General features: G+C 44.6%; 1 protein-coding gene across 3 annotated transcripts in view; it reads left to right on the top strand.

Moving 5' to 3' along the window:
• The window catches only part of PLEKHM3 (pleckstrin homology domain containing M3), a 171053-nt gene that overhangs the window by 85439 nt on the left and 68504 nt on the right, over positions 1 to 17110 (top strand). For all 3 annotated transcript variants that reach the window (XM_045198279.3, XM_024564256.4, XM_053919019.2), the window contains exon 6: positions 4854 to 4917. In XM_045198279.3, coding sequence (XP_045054214.2) covers positions 4854 to 4917 — 64 coding nt within the window. The remainder of the gene's footprint in view (positions 1 to 4853; positions 4918 to 17110) is intronic.

Raw genomic sequence — 17110 nt, 5'->3', positions numbered from 1 at the left:
GAGCCAACTTGTACATCTAAGCCATAGTAGGGAAAAATCCCTTGGCACCCCCCCACATGGGAAGTTGCCAAGGCTTTTCTGGGCTTGGCTTTTAAGTCATTATTTACCCTATGGATGGTCTGCCTAAGGAAGATATTCAGAGAATGTCTTGCAAATTCAGTGTACCTTGAAGAGGAAGGCATTGGGGATGAAGAAACTGATAGCTGGAAGCCTTAAGTTATCTGACTCTGCCTTCAAAACCCTAACCTCCTCTAAGCAAAAGAGTGTGTCTCTACCTCTAAATAGCTGCAGAATATCCTTTTCTTCTTTTACTTACATTAAAAAGCATCACTGTAAGAGACACATTTTAATACCTCTCAGTCTTCCCTCTCAGGAAATTTATTCTCATATTTGACTTCAATGCTTTCATGCTACAATATCTGTCCTCCAGAGAGAAAAAAAAGCTGACTGCCATTATCTGTACTAAATATCTGTTTTTTATGGCCACCACTAAATCTGGACACAGCATCTTCTCCAGACACAATAAGCTCAGTTCCTTTATCTTTTCTGTATATATTGCATTTTCCAGTTCTTTAGGTCTGTTAGGACTGACCTCATGTGAATTACAGTGTCAGACACTGCAGAGGGAGAGAGAAGAGACAGTAGATAAGGTGCTGCCAGAGGAGCTTAGAAACTCCTAAAGGGAGAGAGAAAATACAACCCTTGTGAAATATATGTACGCACAGAGAAACGCTAAATAAATGCGTAGCTAACTTAGCTGTACAAATAATGTTGATGAAATACTAAAGATGACTATGCCCCAGGTTGGTTGGTTATTGTGAGAAGAAGAATAATCAACTATTTGGAAGCAAGGAGGGCCCAGGCTAGTAAGGAAAAGCTCAGAAATAAAACCACGCACCTATGGTAAATTCATTTGCTGTCAAAGAGCCAAGAATACACAATGGTGAATGGACAGTTTCCTGCATAAATGGTGCTGGGAAAACTGGACAGCCACATACAAAAGGAGGAACCTGGGGAATAAGCTTCTTAACCCAGAACTTGGCCATGATTTTTTTGAATCTGACACCAAAAGCAACAAAAGCAAAAATAACCAAGTGGGATTACATCAAACTAAAAACTTCTGCACAGCAAACCATCAACAAAATGAAAAGGCAACCTGCTGATTGGGAGAAAATAATTGGAAATCATAGAGTTGATAAGGGGTTAATATTCAAAATACAGAATGTAAAGAATTCATGCCTTTCAATAACAAAACACCAGACAACCTGATTAAAATGGGCAGAAGCTCTAAATAGTCATTTTTCCAAAGAAGACACACAAATGGCCAACAGGTACATGAAAAAGTGCCCCATATCACTCATCATCAGGGAAAACAATCAAAACCAAAATGAAATATCGCCTCACACCTGTTAGAATGCTCATTATCAAAAGTAAAAAAAGAAAGTGTTGGTGAGGATGTAGAAAAAAGGGAACTCTTGTGTACTGTTGGTGGGAATGTAAATTGGTACATCACTATGGAAAACAGTATGGAGGTTAATCCAGCAATTCCACTTCTAGGTATTTATCTGAAGAAAATAAAAAAATATATGCACCCCCATGTTTATTTATTGCAGCATTATTTACAATAGCTGGTTATGTAAACAACTAGAAAATGTGGTGTATATATACAATGGAATATTATTCAGCCATAAAAAAGAATGGAATTTCTTTTTTCCATTCGCAACAACATGGATGGAACTTGAGAAGGTTGTGCTAAGTGAAATAAGTCAGAGTAAGAAAAATACCATGTGATCTCACTTACCTGTGGCATCTGAAAACAAGACAAAAAACAAAAACCAAAGAAACCAAACTCATAGATACAGAAGAGAGACTGGTGGTTGTCTGAAGTGTGGGAGGAGCAGGTGAAGGGGGTCAGAGGATATAAACTTCCAATAATAAAATAAGCCACAGATGTAATGTACAGCATGGTGACTATAGTTAATAATACTATGTTGCATATGTGACAGATGGTAAACAGACTTACTGTGGTGATTATTTCACAATGTACACCAATATCAAATCATTGTGTTACACACCTAAGGGTGGGGCAAAAGTAGGTTTACAGTTGTTTGTATGGAAAATAATACAATAATTAATAATAATAGAAGAATGAACTCTGTATTCGGCATACCTACCCTGTATAATGTAATGGTATGTGTCAATTACACCTTAATAAAATGTTTTAAACACCTGGGTATTGCCTTTATCACTCATCAGATGTGTTCGTGACATATCCACCAGCAGTTAGCACGACACCTAGCTTACTTTTGGCACTCAGTAAGTATTTGTTGACCAGGTAACTAACTGGCTCTGGTACTCTACTAAGAGAATACCAGTATGATTTGATTTGTAAACTTGTAAATAATTCTTATATCCTTTATGCTCTCAGTCATAGAGTTTTTGGGTTTGGAACACAAAGAACTTTTAGTAACAAAACATTATAGATAGGCTACCCTGCATTTGTCCCTGCTACACTTCATTTTAGTTGCCTTCCTCCTTCTAACTCTCTCTGACCTAGGTTAGTACAAAGCAACAGAAGAGGCAAAGCTAATTTTGAAATGATTTGCCGGCCTGTTCACTCAGTTCACTGTCTCCATTTATCAGCTCTGTTGTCACCTTGCTTTCACTTTACCTGCTTAAGGGATTTCATTAATAAGCAGCCGCCTTTGAGAAGGATCATGCCTCCCAAGCAGCCGTGCTCGAACCTCCTCTGTCCCTGTATTAGATCATCATGCATCGCTGTCCTTGTAGTCCCCCTGAAGGACTGTGTCCTGTGTTTCCTTTTTGCACATGTGTTTGGGTCTCCAGTCTTCTTGCAAATGCTTAAATATATGTATACAGTAGTCCCCACTTTAACCATAACGGGTATGTGCCGGCCCCCGCAAAAGGATGCCTGAAACCACGGACAGTACCGAACCTTATATACTTTGTGTTTTCCCATGCATACATTTCTATGATAAAGTTTAGTTTATAAATTATGCATAGTGAGACACTAACAACAATAGCCAATAATAACAAAGAACAATTACAATAGTAAAATAAGGGTGACTTGAACACAAGCACTGAGATACCGCCACAGTTAATCTGATAACCAAGACAGCTACTGAGTGAGTGAAGGACGGTTAGCAAATACAGCATGGATGCGCTGGGCAAAGGGATGACTTACATCCCACGTGGGACAGAGCAGGACAGTGTGAGATTTCATTACGCTGCTTAGATCAGTGTACAATTTAAAACTTATGAATTATTCCTGCAATGTACCATTTAATATTTTTGAACTGCAGGTTACTGAAACTGTAGGAAATGAAACCATGGATAAGGGTGGACTACAGTATGTTTAAAAAATCTATAAATGCAACGTTGTGTTCAGGATTGGATCCTGAACAAAGGGCATTAGTGATGTGATTGGGGAAGTCAGAATAAAGTCTATAATTTACATAATAGTTCATTTTTTAGTTTTGATCAATGTACCATGGTTGTATAAAACATCATATTAGGGGAAGCAGGGTAACAGGAGGAGGAATGACTTAAACTCTAGGATTTGTCAAGTAATGCATACTTAATTGAAAGACTGAATAATGACTTTCCTAGTGAGCAGGATGGATATTAGGTCAGTGGCTACAAACTCTGGCTGCACTAATTACCAGGAGAGTTTGTGTCGTGTTTAACACTGATTTCTGGGTTGTACCCGTGCTCGTGCCCTGTTATTTTCTAAAAGTTCCCCAAGTAATTCTAATAGACAGCCAGGGCTGGGATCCACCATGGTCGACCAGAAATAAGTGCCCACGCGTTACTCTCTTTCAATAACCACCCACACTGTGTTGTAATTGTCAGTTTAGGTGCTGTTCCCTCCTTGACTTTATGCTTCTTGAACTCAGATACTAGGATTGTCTCACTCATAATTGCCTTGCTAGTGCCTGGCACATAACGGATAGCCATAAATGGTAATTTTAAAAATTGGTGGTTTCCTTCATTTAGGACACAAGAAAACTGCATAGCACCATATAAGATAAAGAGAGAAAATGCTAGAACCATGAGTTTTGTTGTGTGTGTGTGTGTAGTGTTGTTTTGTAACCATCTACTCTCCGGTACCTGTCTCTCTATCCATAATCTATTGTTTGTTTTTAAAGTTCACTCACTGTCGTTTACCCAGATGCTATGAACTGACAGCAGCAAAAGACGTGGGACTTTGTCAGGGAGTCCCAATTTGAACTATTTTGTTCCATTATTCCCGTTTGCACCTAGGTTCTAAAACTTGTCATCACTGCACGTAAGAGGATAGCTCACTGATGTGACATTGAGCACTCACATCCCTGCTAATGAAACCCGTAGGAGCCTCCAGACAGAAGACACATAGGTTGCCACCCCCATTATTTTTCTCAACTCCAAAATCTATTAAATTAGACATAGAATAATGGAGCTGGAAAGATATTTAGAGAATGGAGTTCAGTCACCTTCATTCAACAGTGAAGAAGCGGAAGTAGGTTTTGTGACTTGCCTGAGATGGTGCAGCTTCTTAGGGGCACAGCTGGTACAAGAAGCCCGGTGCTTTGGTCCTCGGGCCTGGACGGCACCTCGGATTACAGTAGAAATCAAGGATCAGAGTTTTACTTCCATCTCATGGTCTGTGTTAGGAAGAAAAATATCTGAAAAAAGGGCTTATAACAGATGTTTCAGAGGGTATGAGGAAGTGTACAGGTGGAAAGGGGAGAAGGCAGACAAAAGGGATCTTGAATGAGACTTTGAAACTTATCAGAAAAAATATGTCATGTGGCAGCACCACAGTTCATCTGGGTTTATGTCCTTGTTTTCAGAATTTTCCCCAGAGAATACCTCCTCCAACAAATCCACCTGTATTCCCTCGCCGATCTGCAGCAGGTAAGTACTCAGAGGGGCCATTTCATTTCTCTTCTCTCCCTGGGGAGGTGTCTTTGGTGATTATGGTCTTGGCACTGAATTCAGCCACCCTGGAATAGTTTTCTTTCAAGCCCTGATAATTGATTAATTTCTCTTCAGAATGGAAAAAATACACTTAGTATAAAAAGATATTCCAGGACAATTACAACTGTTGGCAAGGACGTAGAGAAATCAGAGCTCTCACCCATTGCGGGCGGGAACGCAAAGTGGCACAGCCACTGTGGAAAACCAGTCTGGCGGTTCCTCGAAGAATTCAGCAGTCACCATGTGGCCCAGCAATTCAACTCCTAGACGTATACCAACAGAATTGAAAACACATGTCCACTTTAACACTTAAGTCACGCATACTCATAATAGCTGAAGAGTGGAAACAACCCAAATATCCAGCACCTGATGAATAGGTAAACAAAACATTGTATGTTCGTACGGCGGAATGCTATTTGGCCGTAAAAAGGAGCGCAGTACTGATGCATGCGTCAACACGAGTGCACCTAGAAAACATCGTGCAGCTGAGAAAAACCAGACAGAAAGGGTACATATTTTATGATCTATGTAAACGAAGTGTCCAAAACAGGCAGATCCATGGAGATAGAAAGCAGGTGAGTGGCTGCCAGGGCCTGGGGAGGACGGCAGAATGAGGAGTGACTGCTAACGGTCCAGGGCTTCCTTTGGGGTTGATGAAAATGCTCTGGAGCTAGATAAGGGTGATGGTTTCACAGCTGGGTGTGTATGCGAACGACCACTGACTCGTGTGCTTTAAAAGGGTGAGTCTTACAGTACGTGAATTATATCCCAGTAAAAAGAATTGTACGAGGAAAAAAGATTAAAAGCAGTGAATACATTAAACTCTGTGCTCAAGCCAAACAGTTGGATGGCTTTAAATTTTAATAAAACGTTAACAAAGCATATAAGAGTCAAAATCATCTTTTCATGCTTTTATTAGTGTATGTCCTTTTAATGATTGACAAGTTAGCAGCCAGGAAGAAAACTGACTGACATTTGTCAGTTCAACTCCAAGTTCTGAATATGTTAAGCTTTGGTTAAATCATTTAAATCAGCAACTCCCTCCCTAAAAAGACACTAAACGAAGGCACATCTTTTGATTCTTTCAAGAGTTAATTAAAAAAAAATAACTGTGACAACTTTCGGAACATCCCCACTACTGTTACTCTGTTCTTTTTGTTGTTCTCTCTGGTGGTTTTGCCCAGAAAAAATGAGGTCAACGAGAAAGCTGTATAGATCCTTCAATCATTTTAGGATTTCTAAAAAAATATTAAAAGTAGTTTAAACTTAAGACTTTTGTGTTCTTTTTGTCCCCTAAAGAGAGGAAATTTAAGTGGTAGAAATAGTTTTAGAGCACTTAGTTGGAGAAGTCTGAGAGAATACTAGTTTTTTCCCCTTGTGCGTTGACTGTGAACCTGTTGGTGTGCGTCAGCTCCCTCTGCCCTTTCCCTCCTGCCTGCCCAGCACCACGGGATCTAGCTGCAGGGATCTGCTGGCTGGGGTGGAGAGGGATCTATTCGCAAATTGTATCCAATACTCTTCCCAGCGGTGTTCAAGGGGAAGCACTGGTGAACACACCTGCTACGCATTTATCTATTTTCTAGGCGTCTACCTGACCCCAGTGTCTGAGAACCAGACTATCACTTGAGAAGTGTGTTTACAATGTACTCTCGTAAAGGTGGTTGAAAAGAGAACGGGCGGGGCCCAAAGTGAGTCCTCTTTGAGGAAGCCTTTCACAAATGCGTTTTGATACCAGATTAAGAGAAAGAATCAGAGTAATTCCATATTCATTTTAGAGTGTCAAAGTAGTGTCCATTTGACATAATAAAACCTGCTTTTTAAAGCTTTCCTATACCCTGCTGTCTTTTTTTTTCTTTTTCTTTTCTTTTTCCATGTAATAGCCACACCATACATGCCAAGCGGCTTACTTCAATCTTGGTGGGCCAGACCATTAGCCCCCAGAGCCCCATAAGCAGCTTAATCAGTTCTCAGCCTCAGTAGTAAAGTGATGGAGGCAAAGCAGCAGCCCATCAAACTCCCTGTGGGCGGGGCGGCGAGAGCTGCCTGCATCCATTTACTCTAAGGCCTGGTGCTTTGTGCCTGGCTTTAAAACCCCCAAACTTATCATATTTAGAAGAGGTTTAATTCAATTGCTTTTCCTGCCTGGGGTGGCTTAAATTGGATTTAGCTTTTGATCTGTCTACATCTAGGCTATCAGTACTGAAGGGCACCTCCACCCCATCTAACCTTGGCTTCTGAGTAAATTTCAGGCACGTTTTCTGAATCTGAACTGTTCTTGCAAGTAAATAGGTAAAGGAAGGGAACACGTGGAGGGAAAATATACTATTGCTTTGTGACAGAGCATGTTGGTGGCAGCACACGACCCAGTGGCACTGACGCGCTTGCCAGCCCCGTGTTGTCCTGCACCATTTTGGCCTCGTCTGGCTGCTTTGTCGTCCTGCTTCATGTCGGCCTCAGGAGGTGTAGAGTGAGTTATTCCTCCCCACTCCTAAAGTGAGGTTCTCTACAAAGGCAGGCCTTCCTCTCATGTAACACAGCTATAGAAACATGCATTTCGGTTTATAAATTTTTCAGGGGAGGGGAAGGTAAACTAAAGCAAATGACTGAAGAGTTACAGATCTCACTAATAATACAGATACCTTCCTGATGACAGATTCCTTTCTACAAATTTCTCGTAAGTGAATTTGATTTTTCTTATTAGTTTTTATTTAAAAACCAAAACAATAGACATTTCCTTTCCAAAAAGAAAAAAAGGTAAGCACTTAATAAACATTGTAAAGGGGGATTTATTATTTAAGTATATACAATCTTAAAATAATAACAGTACACAAAACATTAATAATGCCTTAATTAATGATGCTAAAAGAATTCTGGTACAAAAATATTTACAATCTTCTTACCCCTCTCTTTCTCTTTCTCTCTCTCTCTCTCTTTCTCTCTCTCTCTGTTTTCATTTTTATAAGTAACAATCCCCAAAGTTTTAGCCAATAGATTCAGCTCAACAATTTGGCTAAAGATTTCAAGCTACCTCAGTGCTTCTAATGTTACATTCAAGACAGCTTTTCCCCCTTCTCATCATTTGAGTTTACACGGAGAGCCCTCTTTTCACGGGCTCTCCTTTACGACCCTACACTTGGACGTCAGTCAACGACTAGCACAGACAGACACTGCTTAGCAAAGGGAACTCCCTTGCTCTGGGAGCTGTAGTCACCTGCCTGCTGGCCAGTGAGTGCCAGTTATTGGCAAAATTTATAGCTTATGCTGGTACTGAGTCCCTCATTATCTATTTATTTCCCCAGTGGTTGAGTTGCTCGCTGGATTTCACTAGCACATGGTGAAAGCAGTAGTTGAGCAACACAAGCCATGACCTGACTCACCAGCGGCAGCACTGTGAGATGGACATGTAAGATAAGAGCCACGCACCCCTCGTGGCCCAGCAGCAGGGCCACGGGAGGGAGCAGAAGGTTGGGGCAGAGGCTTCCCAACTCCCAGGAGCTCAGGGGTCCCCCGGCTTGAGTTAGTCATTTCTTAGGTTTGGCATTTCAGGAGAATTTCAATTCAGCAAAGTAAAAATTGCTAGAACACAAAATCCTATTAAATCTGCACTCTGAATGTAAATTGACAGAAAATAAAATCTTATAAACAGGAACTTTCTTTTAGGAGGTGGGAACATGCAGTGGTTTTTTGGAACAGACAGGTGGTCCCTTCTAAAGGATTTGGCAGACGGTGACTAAGCCTATGTGAGCAGAGGGGCCAGTATCGGTGCATGGTTTTTAAATCTATAAATCTCGAGATTTGTTTTCTTTTAAAACTTTAAAAACTTGTATTTTTCAATTACATTTAATCTCAGTAATTTTATTTTGTATTGGTTTCAGGGGTATGGCATGGTGGCTACTTTACTGTGAGTTCCCACTGATATCTCCAGTACTATTCGTGCATGTTTTCAATGGGGAAACTGAGGTATTGCTTTTTAAGAGCATTCTCTTGGTTTGATACTTTGAGAAGGGGAAGCAGAATAGAATTTGTGTTTTGTCATTTTCAGTCTACCCATCATTTTCACAATCCACAGACGAGCTTTAGGAAGGGAATACCATAAAAAGAGACACTCCCGCAAGCCAGCAGGAAGAACACCCTAACTCCCCATGCATAGCCCTCCCCTTTCCTTGTGAACTGTGGCTCCTTATTCACAGCCCCGGAGCCACTTTAACACTGAGAAGAAAGTTCCACATTTTACCAGTAGAATACATTAGTATATGTAGGTTAATGTTCAAGAGATTGTAGTAGCTCGTAGGAGAAAATCAGAACCCTGGTTTAATATGTCATTCCTTGTTCTGTGTAAATGATAGGAGAATTCTTCTAAAGTTCCTGCTATTTGCTGAAAGGAAAGGTCAGATTTAACTTCTAAATTTTGGCTATCCGTGCTCTTGTGACAAAACCCGAAAATGTATATTAATGACTAACGCTTCTGGGGTTACTCACCTTTGGGGCATATGTAAGTTAAGCACTGAATGATTCTGTTTGTGCGTGATTCATGAGAAAGGGTACTGGATGATCCCATGGGTGAGGCAGCCAGTTAGAGTAGCCCCTCCCCACCCATTCCCTCCACTGCCTCCCAACACACACCCCCCTCTTGTGGGACAGTCTGAAGAACTTACCTCCCCATTGTTCAACTTCCCTAAATTTTCAAACTAGACTGTACCCTCAGGTTAAGGCAACTTAGACTCTAAATGATAGAAATATATTGCCTGAGAAGAATAAATTATTATTTTGGCACAAATTCATTTGTCTTAGTAATAAATTGAAAACATAGCATGACATTTGAGGGGAGAGAGATCTCAACAGATAAGATTGAGTGAGGAAAAAGGTGGAAAGTCTGGGGTTTGGAGTACTTACTGAAGAGATGTGAAGTGGAAAGGATGCCAGAGAGGGGGACCCAAGGCACTCAAGAGCCGTGGAGAGAGAGGAGAGAGAATCAAATGCGCACTACCTTTCTGGAGTTGCCTGGAGTGGTCTGAGCTGTTTGTTTTGTGCTGACACAGTCAGCACTCACACTGAGCAGTGGGGATAGGCTTCCCATGAGTCGATGGCTAGATGGCTGAATACGATGGCTAGATGGCTGAATACACACACGCTGTCCTAACTTCACTGGCTTCCTCCCCGCAAAAAACAAAGTAATGATGTTAATGTTAGCCCCTAAACAAAATATTGGAAATGCTGATGCATAAAGTAACAGCACACAGAATTCTAAAACCACATAAAAATCTCTGCTTTTTATACGTCAGAATAATGGTGAGTTGTTCGATGTTGCAAACTTTCCGTACACTAAACACTCCCGAAGAGCTGGCTAACTTCTCAGTTAAATTTTCGCTAGTCTTCCATACCCATAGATCTCGGGCATTGTCATCTGTGCAACCCAAACATTTGTCAGAATTGGCCTAAAGAAATAATGCAATTTGTGGTCCTACTTTGAAGATTTTCTAGTGTTTTCTAGATAGTGAGTATGATCACCAAAAGGCAACGTTTTAAGGCATTTCAAGGCCATTTTTTAAAAACATACTTTACTGAATTCTTTCCCAAGGAAGTTATGCAAGTTATTTTGCATGGCTCTGCCCCCCGACACACACAGACTCCGCGACTGTTTCCCTGTGGGCGCTATTCAGAGCCAGCAGACAGAGGCCAGCCTGAGTGGGCACCCAGCACAGCTGCCCTTTCACCGGAGGAGTAACAGGTGATGACCTTTACTCACACAGGGAACACGGCGCCTCAGTACCACAACCAAGTCACTGGTCCCCAAGCCTCAGGAGCCCTTGGAACTTGTATTCCTAGCCTCTCAGCACCCCTGCTCCCGTGCCAGTGTTCACCCAGGCGTTAGCAGGCAGGGTAACTAATTAGGAGCATTCGGATTTAACAAGCAGAAAAACAAAGCGTGACAGCTTACCTGTGCTGCGCTGTGGCCAGCGCCTGCGTCACTGATGCTGTCACTACCCTCAGAAGCCCCTGAGCATAGCAACCTGGGCTGAGACAGGAGTGAAGCCTCCAGTGAAACACCACTAATTCTCTGCTAACTACTTTAGCCAGGGCTGTTCCACCCAGCTAGTGAGTTAGGAAAGAGGACTGTTAAGTTATTTGTGGAAGAATCATGCCTTTTAAATAAGTAGATCTTTAACAAGTGATCTTTCAAGAGGGAAAGGAAGGGGTAGAATGTTATCCTCTGAAGGATGGACAGGTTGGCAGCAGAGGAGATTGAAAGTCACTGTTTTTTTGGAAAGCAGGTGTACCTCGTGTAGGTGCTGAACAGTTCATGCCTCATGTTCAGTCTCCCAGGACGTTGCAGATCTTGGGTGGAGGGCAGGGTGACAGCCACTGCTAAGTGTCCAGTCTTTGGACTGCTCCCCAGAGGCCTCAGTCTTTGGAGTTCTGCTGCCCGTGACTACTGGGTTTGGCCTGCTGGTGATGGGACCAGTTAGCTGGGTGAGTTAACGTAGTTGATTAACAAGGTGCTGATAGAGATTGTTCTTTCTACCAGCTGGGTAGTCTTTGCCCAGAGGAAACTGTGCAGACTCAGGCACCACACCCAGCTGTGTCCACACACCTGGTCCACAGAGCAGGAAGGACCGGGGAAGGCAGGCGAAGGCTGTGGCAGACGATGGGACTAGCTGAGGGCAGAGTCTCTGCTATGTGGGGGAAACCGGGTCAGAAAGACGACTGTGTTGTGAGTGTAGGATAGACAGCCTCGTCCTCCAGGTAAGAAAGAGCTTGGTTGACATCGGGATTCCAGAGGCCAACCCTGAGCCCTTCGGGTATAAACAGCATTGAATTAGATGAGGATACAGCCACAGGATTAAACAGTGTTGAGTCAGTGCTGAAATTACTTTCCTGGGGGTCCAGTTACCTGGCCCCCATTTCTACTTTGGCATCCATCCATCTAGATCCAACCAGCCATGGACTTGGACTCTCCCCTGCCTGACCCTCGGCCTGTACTTAACACATGAATTTGTCATTAGTCACTAGGAACAGGCAAGAAAGGATTTGGCTCAAAACCTGTCACATGGTCAGAGAAACAGAAATGTCTGCCACACCATTGGTTGGTCAGTGTTAGTTATTGGTTGCCATATGACAAATTACCCCAAGCGTAGCGACTTAAAAGTCAACCTTCATTGTGCCCCACGGTTTCTGTGTGCCGGACCCCAGGGTCGGTTTAGCTGGGCAGTTCGGGCATGGAGCCCAGTGGGGGGCTGCAGTCTCGATGTCGGTCAGGACTGTGTCGCCTGAAAGAGCCTTCGACTTCCAAGGCGGGCTTCCCCACAGTGGGCAAGGCGGTGCTGGTCACTGGGGGAGGCCTCCACTCCGCCCACACAGGCCTCTCCACGGGCCACCCAGGTGTCCTCGTGACACGATGGCTGGTGTGAGGGATTGTGACACCACGGCTGGCGCGAGGGATCTGGGGCCTGAAAGCCAGGGGGAGCTTCGGAAGTCAGACAGCTGCACTTCTGCCACATTGTATGTACGCTTTAGAAACAAATCACACAGCTGGGCCCACAATTTGGGAAAGAGAATCAGCCTCCACCATCTAAAAGGACACTTGTCAAAGAATGTGTTGCTTAGAACCACAGTATCCAGTAATAATCGCATTTTGTATTTGTATTTTGCTTTACCATTGGAAAAGCATTATTCCCAAACAACTCTGTGAGAGAGGCTGGCCTGCCTTTTTAGTACTCCCTTTACAGGCGAGAAAACCGAGACTGAACATTAGCTGGCTGGCCAGAGCTGCACAGCTTCTGCTAAGTGACCAAACCAAGACAGAAGCTGAGGTTTTCCGACCGCTCAAGCGAGTGTGGGAGCAGAAAGAAATAGGCGGCCTCTTGGGTCCTCTCACATTTGCCGTGCTCATGGCCCAGAGATGCAAAGGGAAAAAATATTTTCAAAAAGCTCAAGAAAAGAGAAATACGAGGTCAGTTATGATTCTTGTAGTTATTTCCTATATACAGCCTGAGAGGCATAAGGAAGCAAACGTTCCCTTTGCAAGGATGGTACACTCACAGAGAGCAGCCTTGGCCCCGGCGGGCATTTAGTTCCTTCCCCCTCACACTCTATTTCCCTGATCAAACTTCCCTTATGCAGCAACAGCCAACATGAAAGGGGGGCCCCAAGAGCCCTTCTGGTTCTTCCTTTCTACTCAGTTCTGTTCACCCAGTAGGTGTTCAATTCCTTCTGTGTGCCAGGCACTGTGCTAGGAACAGAGGTCGTAAAGGTGAATGAGTTGCAGTCCCTTTCCTCACCGAGTTCACAGTCCAATGGGAGAGGCAGACAAGCATTTTGTAAGTCAGTGGATTTGGACACTTGGGAGACACATCTAACCAAGTGTGGCGGGTTCTATTTTGCGAAGATAGGCACAACACTGCCTTTTGTCCCCCACACCTTTCTTACACTTGACTTTGATATTCCTCCCATGGAGAGATGGGGGGTGGGGTCTATGTTCCCTTTCCCTGGATTTGGATGGGCCTGTGACCGTGGAGGTGGTGCTGTGTGACTTCCAAGGCTAGGTCACAAAATGATCCAGCTTCAACATGGTGCTCTAGGGTGGCGCTCACTCTGGTCAATCAGCCACCCGGTTAACTAATGAAGAGTCCTGGCTTAGAGCCATTACCAACCACCGAACATGTGAGTGCAAATCCCTCCAAGTGATTCCCACCCCTGGCTTTCAAGGGGCTACAAATATCGTGGTGGAGCACAGACAAGCCACCTCCACTCTGTCCTGCCTGAACTCGGCCCAACAGAATCTAAGCATAATAAAATGATTGTCTTACAGCACTAGGTTTTGCGCTAATTTGTTTTCAGCAACAGTAACCAGGACCCTCGTAACTCAGCTGTCAGGGAAGGCTTCCTAAAGGCTGTGATTCTAAATTGAGGTGTGAGCCAGGCGGAGGGAGGGGAAGAGGCCTTTCAGGCCGGGGCAGCCTCAAACCCCTCGGTGACCTAGCCTGCAGTTTCTGTCATGGGGACAAGCAGGAGAAATTTTTCGTGACTGACTTTGACATTTCTGAAGAACATTTTATCTGCATGCTTCAGGATTATTTTGATAAATTGTCTCGACAGACATTCATGGAATGGGTATGATGGGATTGCTCCACTTTCCTCAGAAATGAAAGTGTTATAGAGTCTGTGAAAGAGCCCCAGCCTAGAGCTGCAACGGCTGTAGAGCTCATAAACTTTCCATCCCAACCTGTGCACCTGAAACATGAACCGATTTGCTAACACCAAACCCCTGGCTGGGGGTTTTCTCCCTGTTCATTTACTCACTCGGCAAACATTTATTAAGCACATTCTCTGTGCCCAGAGCCATGGTGACCTTGAAGTTGAGACAGCTCGTTTTCTTAGAAAAGGACTCGTGATTCTCCCCGGCTGCGGCCAGACTGCTGCACTCTGCCTGCGTGCCGAGGACTTCCAGCGTGAGGCTGCCCCTGGTTCTGCTCAACCTCGGGATGACCGATGGGACTTCACCCCCGGATGCCTCGTGCCAGCCATTCCACCATAGTTGCCGTCAGTCTTCAAGGGGCAGGAGGGGTCACAAGAAGGCTCTGTGTAGTTAGGAGTTGAGGGCTAGGAGGTTCTAGCACTTTTGCAGAGTCCATTCACTTGATGATGCTCCAGAAATGGAAGCGGGAAGCGTGGCAGCCTCATTAGTCAGCAGGAGCACGTGTCTCAGCCGAAACTGTCGGCCGTGTGTGACAGTAGCTACAATTACATCGACATTTGGAACTTGCTGCCCTTCAGCAACACCACCCCCATCTTTCTGAGGAAAAAACCGAAGGTTGACTGGGGCAAGTCTTCCTATTACTGTTTTTTGTTTTAATTTTTGGCTAAATCCAATTAAACCATCAACACATTTGCTCCCGGAATGTTAAGCAAGATTCAAAATCATCTGTGACAGCAGGGAAGGCCTTTGCAGCAGAGAAAATAAAGAAAAGGTGTAGGCAGCAGCCTCGGTCATTCAGGAAGCTGCCGAAGCATTAATGAGCCTGGACCTCTGTAGCTGTTGAACAGGTTCCCTGTCACTCAAATTCACTTTCTTCCTGAGAGCTAGTCATTCATTTATTCACCCACAGAAGAAGAAAGTGATAAGCATCTACTATGCACCACCTACAGTGTCAGGTGCTGGGGCCAGGACAGAAAAGGGACAGCTGTGCCGGTATGCCAGGCGCAGCGGGAGGGGCTGCCCACCCCGTGCAGTTCACATTTTAAAGGAGGGAGATGCGGCTTTAGAACAGGGTCTAGTTGATTAGATTCCTGCAGAGGCCAGGCAAGTGGCATCTGTGCCTGCAGCAGGGCCAAGGTGAGGCTTCAGGCCATGCTGAGAAACCAGAGAGAGCGTCCCCCTCTGAAGGGGACAGCTGTTACTCGGTAGCCCCAGAGTTGTCATCCCTTCCCGTTTTCTAAGAGAAGCCGGAAATCCGTATTTTTATGTGAAATTTCTCAATATTTGAACACTCTGCAGGCCAAACAAAACACAGCCACTGGTTTTGACCTCTGCTTTATAATAGAGAATGCCTGCTTTTGTTCCGTCAAACTAATGAATGCTCAATTAGGAGAAGGAATTTGGAGGTTAGGGTTAGATTGTGCTCCTCAGAGGCCTGCAGACCCCACCCCAAACCCTTGAGATCCTAATTGACAGACGTGCACAGGCTGGCAGCTGGGCTCTGAAAGTGGACACACACAAGGAAACAGGCAAGCTATTCCAGGTCACTTTGCAGGGTCAGGGCAGCAATGCAAACATTAGGAATGCTGAAGACAAAGGTCAGGCGGCAGCAAGGAAGCCCTCCCTTTCCTTGAGCTGTCGATTAATAAATCATATTCAAACGGTATCACCAGATTCCTGCTCCCTGGTACTACTGCTTTGTGAGGTGGAAAATTAAATAGAAATCAAAATTAAGATGGCTGTCAGGAGACCAGCAGGCCAGCGTGAGACCAACAGGGGATGAGGTTTCTGCCTGGAGCAAAGGTCTCCGAAGAGGTAATGATACCTGACCTTGGGCATTGCAGAGGGGCTGGATGGGACAGTGGTTATGCACTGGAGCCTTGGAGCCTGGCTGTGCACACTCCTAACTCAGACCAGAGTCACTTAGGTGACCTTGGGCAAGCCGCTTCTTTCTTACCTCAAGAAGCACTTCATCTCTGATGTGGAGAATAATAGTGCTTTCCCAAAAGGCTTCCCTGAGGGTTAGAGGAGTTAGTGTGTATCAGCCACTTAGAATCTGCTTGAGCAGCTTGAACCTGAGTCTTGGCCTCTCACTTTCATTCCCAAACAACATGAATTTCAGCACCTGCTCCAGCTCCCCCACCAACCCTGGGCTCTGTGCAGCTGGCCAGCACTGCAGCTGGTATCTATGCAGGCGCCAGAGGCTTGGGCTCCCACATCTCCATGTCCCACTCCACAGTGTCCGGGGTGGCTGGGGGCCCAGGAGCCTGTCTGCAGGGATAGCTGGGGATTGGTGGACATAGGGCAAGAAGACTAGGCAATGCCTGAATGACCTCCTGGCCTCCTACCTGGAAAGGGTAAGGAGCCTAAAGGCTGATAATCTGAGACTGGAGAGCAAAATCCGGGAACACCTGGAGAAGAAGGGACCCCAGGTCAGAGGCTGGGGGCATTATTTCAAGACCATGAGGTCCTGAGGGCTCAGACCTTTGCAAGTTCTGTAAACAATGCCCTCATCCTTATGCAGATTGTCAATTGATGACTTCAGAGTCGAGTATGAGGTGAGCTAGCCGTGCAACAATCTATCAAGAGTGACATCACTGGGCTCTGAAATGTCATTGATGACACCAGTTATCACCCAACTGTAGCTAGAGACAGAGATAGAGGCTCTCAAGGAGCTGCCCATCATGAAGTGGGAAGAGGGGGAAGTAAATGGTCTACAAAACCAGATTGCCCACTCTGGGTTGACCATAGAGTTGGATGCCCCCAAATCCTGGAACTCAGCAAGATCATGGTACATATCCAGGCCCAGACGACAAGCTGGCTCAGAAGAACCAAGTGGAGCTAGACAAGTACTGGTTCCAGCAGACTGAGGAGAGCACTACAGGGGTCACCTTGCAGATGCTGAGACAGGAGCTGCTGAGATGACACTCACGG

This window comes from Desmodus rotundus, chromosome 2 (assembly GCF_022682495.2).
Source record: "Desmodus rotundus isolate HL8 chromosome 2, HLdesRot8A.1, whole genome shotgun sequence".
NCBI classification, from domain to species: Eukaryota; Metazoa; Chordata; class Mammalia; order Chiroptera; family Phyllostomidae; genus Desmodus; species Desmodus rotundus.
Note: the sequence above shows the minus strand (reverse complement) of the source record. Positions and strands in the feature narration are given on the sequence as shown.